The 5714-nt window shown below is 48.7% G+C and overlaps 1 protein-coding gene across 1 annotated transcript; it reads left to right on the top strand.

Moving 5' to 3' along the window:
• The first annotated feature begins 2365 nt into the window (after positions 1 to 2365).
• On the top strand, positions 2366 to 3624 carry TEX38 (testis expressed 38). Its single transcript, XM_045998614.1, has 2 exons — positions 2366 to 2402; positions 3032 to 3624. The coding sequence occupies exons 1-2, from the start codon at positions 2366 to 2368 to the stop codon at positions 3622 to 3624; spliced, it is 630 nt and encodes a 209-aa protein (XP_045854570.1).
• The last annotated feature ends 2090 nt before the right edge of the window (positions 3625 to 5714 follow it).

Here is a 5714-nt window from a genome sequence, read left to right as displayed (position 1 = left end):
GGATAGCAAGGAGGTTCTTACGTGAAGAGGTATGGGGAGGGGCAGTTAGAGCACTCTGGGCCCTGTAGATCTTTGTTAAAGACTTTGGTTTTTATTCTAAGTAAGGTGGAAAGTCACTGTAGGCTTTAAGCAGTGAAGTAACATGCTCTACTTTTATTTTTTTAATCTACTTTTTTATAGTTTAATGTATTTTAATAGCAAACTTATAGGAACAGCACAGAAGACAGACAACATTAAAAACATGTACTTGCATGTAGGACAACTCAGAAAAGTATAGCGAATGGATGGATCTACTGTATAATTTAATCTGCTTTTTTAAAGGATCATTCTGGCTGCTGGCAAAATACAGAACGTGGTGGTGGGGGGGCAAGGATAGAAGCTCTCCCAAAGGTGACCAATTTGTCCTAGTTTACCTGACTTCCCTGGTTTTCGCATCGAAAATCCCATGTCCTGGAAACCTCCTCAGTTCCAGGCAAAGTGGGATGGCTGGTCACCCTACGGGAAGACCAGTACTCCAAGTGGTGGAAGGTGGTGGGTAGAATGCAGTGATAGTGATGGGAAAGGGGTCACGTTCTGGATGTGTGTTGAAGGCAAGACCTAATGATTGTGGAACGGAGTGAATGTGGCTATGAGGAAATGAAAGGATTTAAGGGTGACTCACAGGCTTTTGGCCTGAACAACTGGAAGGACAGAGTTGCCATTTACAGACAGGAGGAAGGCTGAGATAGGTTTTGGAGGATGACTGATCGGGAGTTTGGTTTGGGGTGTGTTCCTTTGAGATAACTTAATAAACTTAATCCTCTTAATGGTAGTCTTGTCAGCCAGGCTGTTAGGTGAAGGAGTCCAAAGTCTGGAGGAGCAGTTTGGGCTAGAGATAGAAAGTGTGAGTTGTCAGTGCTTGTGTGATATTTAAAGCCATGAGTCTGGAGGTGATCACTGACAGAATGAATGTAGACAGAGGGCCAAGGATCAAGTCCTGGGGCATGCTGGCATTTAGAAATCAGGGAAAAGAGAAGTCAGCAAAGAGACTGAAAAGCAGGAGCCAGTGAGCTAAGAGAGCTGAGTTTAAGCGGAACCTGGAGGGCAATAAGAGCTGAATAATACTGGGGGACTAGAAAGGGGGAAGTAAATAAGTGGTCCCACTAGCTGGGCTAGGCCCAGGGGTGCAACCTCAGGGAGGGGGACTTGGGCTTCATTAAGGCAAGGCTTTCTAACTGAGCTGCCCCAGGAGGTGTGGCAAGTCTCCAACTCAGGTGAGTCCTTGCACTGCTGACTGCTGGGTAGGGGACATCTACCTCCAGGGCTCAAGCATCTCACGGGAGCTGCCCTTTGAACTGGAGATGTTGGGATTCGGGGAAGCCAACAGAAATGACAGTGACAGAGTTGGGGGCCTGAGCTGGGCCTTGAAGGATAAGTAAGTATTCAGTCTGGGGGAAGTGGGAAGGGCACTCCTGGGTGGAGGAGCAGTGCGAGCGGAACTCCAGAGATGTGAAGAGGCCGGGTCTTCTCAAGAGTCTGGCCTGGTCAGAGGGCAAGATGTGTGAAAGATAGGGAGGATGATGAGGCTGGAAAGAGATGTAGGGCTGGATGGTGGGGAGCTCCTACAGGGCCTGATGCCCAGGAAACACTTGTTAACACTTGCTGAAGGAAGGTAACTAAACAAAAGAGAGAGTGTAAGAGTCAAGGATGGAGGCACTGATCACTTAGTACTCTTGAGCAGGTTTTCTCCTGCAACTTGGTTATAGAAGTCTTGAAGGCTGGGTGTAATTGGCTCAGTTGGTTAAGCATCTGCCTTTGGCTCAGGTCATGTCTCAGGGGCCCGGGATAAAGCCCTGCATCAGGCTCCTTGCTCGTTGGGGAGGTTGTTTCTCCCTCTGCCTGCCACTCCCCGTTTGTGCTCTCAAATAAAATCTTTAAAAAAAAAAAAAAAAAGGTCTTGAAGGCAAGGCTGCCCAAAGCTGTGTGTGCTCCCTGCCCCATTCCTCCACTGGCGACAGGTAACCATCAACTGTTTCTTAAAGCCCAGAAACATGGATAGACCCCTGAAATACCTGGGGGCCCTTTCCTGGGGGCTTCTCTGTGGGTTCATCATAAGAGGTAGAGGGTAGACAGTTCAGTGGGTGGGTCATTCCCCGGTGGTAGAGACACACTAGGCCTATGAGACACCATTGGATAGAGTCCCTTGCTTCCATTAACCCAAGACTCCACAGGCACTGCCCCTAGAATGTTTACTGCTCAGAATCCAGTGACCTCACCTTTAGGGAACAATGGGACTAAGTATTCCAGGGCCTTCTATTGGCAGGGCAGATGGGTAGGTGAGCTCCCTCTCCCCAGAGCTATCAGCTGGGTACCAAGGCTCGACTTTATGGATTCCCAGCAGGAGGACCTGAGCCTCCCTGGTGGTAAATGCCTTTCTAGTCCTTGCCTCTTGCCTTGTGCCCTTAGCAAGGGGCAGACGCTCAGGGAAGAGCTTTTACATGGATGGGTGGTAGCCTGTATGGAGGAGTGTTAAGCAGTTAAGCTATACTTTCCTCTAGAAAACTAGGGATTGAGGGCAGAGGTCATGTTTCTCTACTGAACCGGGGCGGGGGGGGGGGGGCATAAAATGAATACACTAGAACCATCACAGTTGAATGGGTAAGGGGTATGGTGGAATGGGATGGGACACGGGTGTTCCCCATCACCTCTAGACTTACTTCCTTGATGGGCTTTGCCTTTAGTAAGTCTTCTACATCAGATGGATTGGATGGGTCCAGGGTTGGGAACAAGAGGCTTGACCAAGTCTGGGCAAGTCATGCCCCCTCTAGACCTAGCTTTCTTGATCCATAAAGGGCTAACAGTGGCCTGAAATCATAGCATTGACCAAATAAGAGAATGATGAGACAAGCCAATGAGGAGGGAAGGGAGGAATGGAGAGAGTGGTTGAGTGGATGGGATAACTGATGACTGGGTTAGGGAGAGGAATGAGAAATAGCTCAGGCTCCAAGTTAGAGTTATCAGCCCACTTGCCTCTTTTTCTTTCTTGCCTTAGTGTGGGTCTCACTGTACTTCGGCTTCCTGGGGCTGTGTTCTGTGGTAACCGGCGGCTGCATTCTCTTTCTGCACTGGAGGAAGAACTTGCGGCGGGAAGAGCGTGCCCAGGAGTGGGTGGAGGTGATGAGAGCTGCCACATTCACCTACAGCCCGCTGTTGTACTGGATCAACAAGCGTCGGCATTATGGCATGAACACAGCCATTAACACAGGCCCTCCCCCTACTGTCACCAAGACTGAGACTGAGGTCCAGAATGCAGATCCTCTGTGGGAGCTGGACATCCCCGAGAGCAGGAGCTCTGCTGCCCAAGACAGCAGCCCCAAGGTGGAGGTCCCTGCCCTGCTACAACCTCCGCTGCAGCCCCTACCTTCCCCCATGCTGCCGTCCCACACCAGTGACCCAGTTCCGATTCCCGTCTTTCAGGAGGTACCCTTTGCTCCTTCCCTGTGCAACCTGCCCCCAATGCTGAACCACTCAGTCTCCTACCCTTTGGACACCTGTCCTGAAAGGAATGTCCACTTCCATTCCCTCCCCACTATGGCCCATGGAGACCACTGCTTCAGTACCAAGCCTCTCGCTTCAGAATTATAGCCTCCTCCCCAGGGTGGGAGCAGGAGGTATCGGGGGCGGGGCTAACCCCAGGGAGGTGGTATTGACACAGAGGCCAGAGCCCATCTGGATGTCACATTATGAAAGACTGAAAAAAGCCCAAGGCTCCCTTGTGTCTCATTCGTCGTTAGGAGGGCAATGTCCTTCCCCTGTTTGATGGGGGCACTTTGCAAAACAGCTGAAGGTCATAAATGGGAACTGGAGGGTTGGCTGTGGGGAGATACACCAAATCAGTACACATGAGTTCACCATCCCTCTGTTCAGTATTTAAGATCAAAAACGTATGCCAGACTGTGGGCCAGGTATCCAGTGGTACTGCTGTTCTGTGGGACATTAAGCACAGCTGCCACACGAGTGAGAGCTGCTGGGGGTGCATGAGCGATGGCAATTCACAGTGGCCGTGTCACCTGCAAAACAAGTCACTGGGACATTCAGGAGCCATGCTGTGTTGCTGGCTGAATCACATTCTTTATTAATATTGATGATGCACTGAGTTCTTTTACGGTTGTCTCCACATTATGTCTAATACAAGAAAACTGCCAAATGGACCTCACAACCCTCCACTTATAAAAGAGACAGTTTCCAAGGGCATATTGTTTTCATGTTGCAGAGTTAGGTCTCAAATTCACATCTGCCAGCATCAAGTTCTTGGTCTTCTCAGCATACACCATAGTGTCCCTTCCCTGATGGTAAGTCCTGTTAGAAAACACTTGGCAAATGATTGTGTTCGTGTGTGTGCACATGCACATCTGCAGGGCATAATGAACTTGGTCCATGGATTGGCTTAGTGGGAGGGCTGGTTATTGAACCCTTCAAAATTACACACAAAATGTATTTAAAAAAAAAAAAACCTTTCTCAAAGGGATCCATGGACCCTCCGAAAGTTAATATCCACACTATATGGAGATATTTTTGTGCATTTTGGAAACAATCCTAAAGGGAGAGACAGAATACTGGTTATTTGGTCCCACTTTAAAGATAAGCAAGCCCAGGGGCACCTGGGTGGCTCAGTTGGTTAAGTGTTTCCCTTCAGCTTAGGTCATTATCCCAGAGTCCTGGGCTTGAGACCCCTCATCAGGCTCCCTGCTCAGTGGGAAGCCTGCTTCTTCCTTTCCCTCTGCTGCTCCCCCTACTTGTGCTCTCTCTCTCAAATATTAAATAGAACCTTAAAAAAAAAAAAAAAGCCCAGCTCCATCCCCAGGAGATAAATTTTCCCCTTCACTTTGGGAATGAGGAAGTCATCTGACCATATTTGTAAATGAGTTAAACTTTATGTTGTCTTCCGTGAAGGGAAAGGCCACCCCGACCGGGTATGTTTGCTTATGTGTGTATGATCCTAGAACACCAGCAAAGTTGTAGTTTTTCTCATTCTTTTTTCTGTGTGTGAAAAAGCCCCAGCCCCTATATGACCATTCTCTTGGAATGGGTTTCACACACCCACCCCCACCCGGTATAAAAAGGCAATGGAACATTCCTTGTCAACACGCTCTTCTACTGAATCTTAAAAAACAAAAACACCTCCAAGAAGCAAACAAAACAAAACAAAAAAACCCAACAAACCCTCAACCAGCCAACCAAACCAAAAAAAAGCCCCAAAACACAAAACACCAATGAAGACCTAAGTGGAGCTTGGCTGATACAGAGAGGGGAAGGGACTCCCTCCCCACTTAACCCACCCCCTCCAACCCTGAAGATGCCCAAGCAGCAGCCTTCTCTTCTTCAGGCTAGATGCTGCAGTTTTGTTTTGTTTTTAAAGATTTTATTTGCCAGAGAAAGTGCGAGAGGGAGGAAGCAGCATAGGGGAAGCAGGCTTGCCACTGAGCAAGAAGCCTGATGTGGGACTTGATCCCAGGACCCTGGAATCATGATCTGACTTGAAGGCAGAGGCTTAACCAACTGAGCCACCCAGGCGCCCCTAGATGCTGCAGTTCTTAAGGCAGATTCTTCACCATCTGTTAGTTCTTCCTTTCAAAAGGAGAGTCTATAAAAATAGGGATCAAAGTAGATTGTTTTCTTCGTAATTGAAGGTATGGCGGGGGAGAGGCAAGCAATTAGTCACAGACACAGTGGGA

The sequence above is a fragment of the Meles meles genome, chromosome 1 (genome assembly GCF_922984935.1).
Source record: "Meles meles chromosome 1, mMelMel3.1 paternal haplotype, whole genome shotgun sequence".
NCBI lineage: Eukaryota > Metazoa > Chordata > Mammalia > Carnivora > Mustelidae > Meles > Meles meles.
The sequence above is the reverse complement of the archived record's forward strand: the minus strand, read 5'-3'. Positions and strand labels throughout refer to the sequence as shown.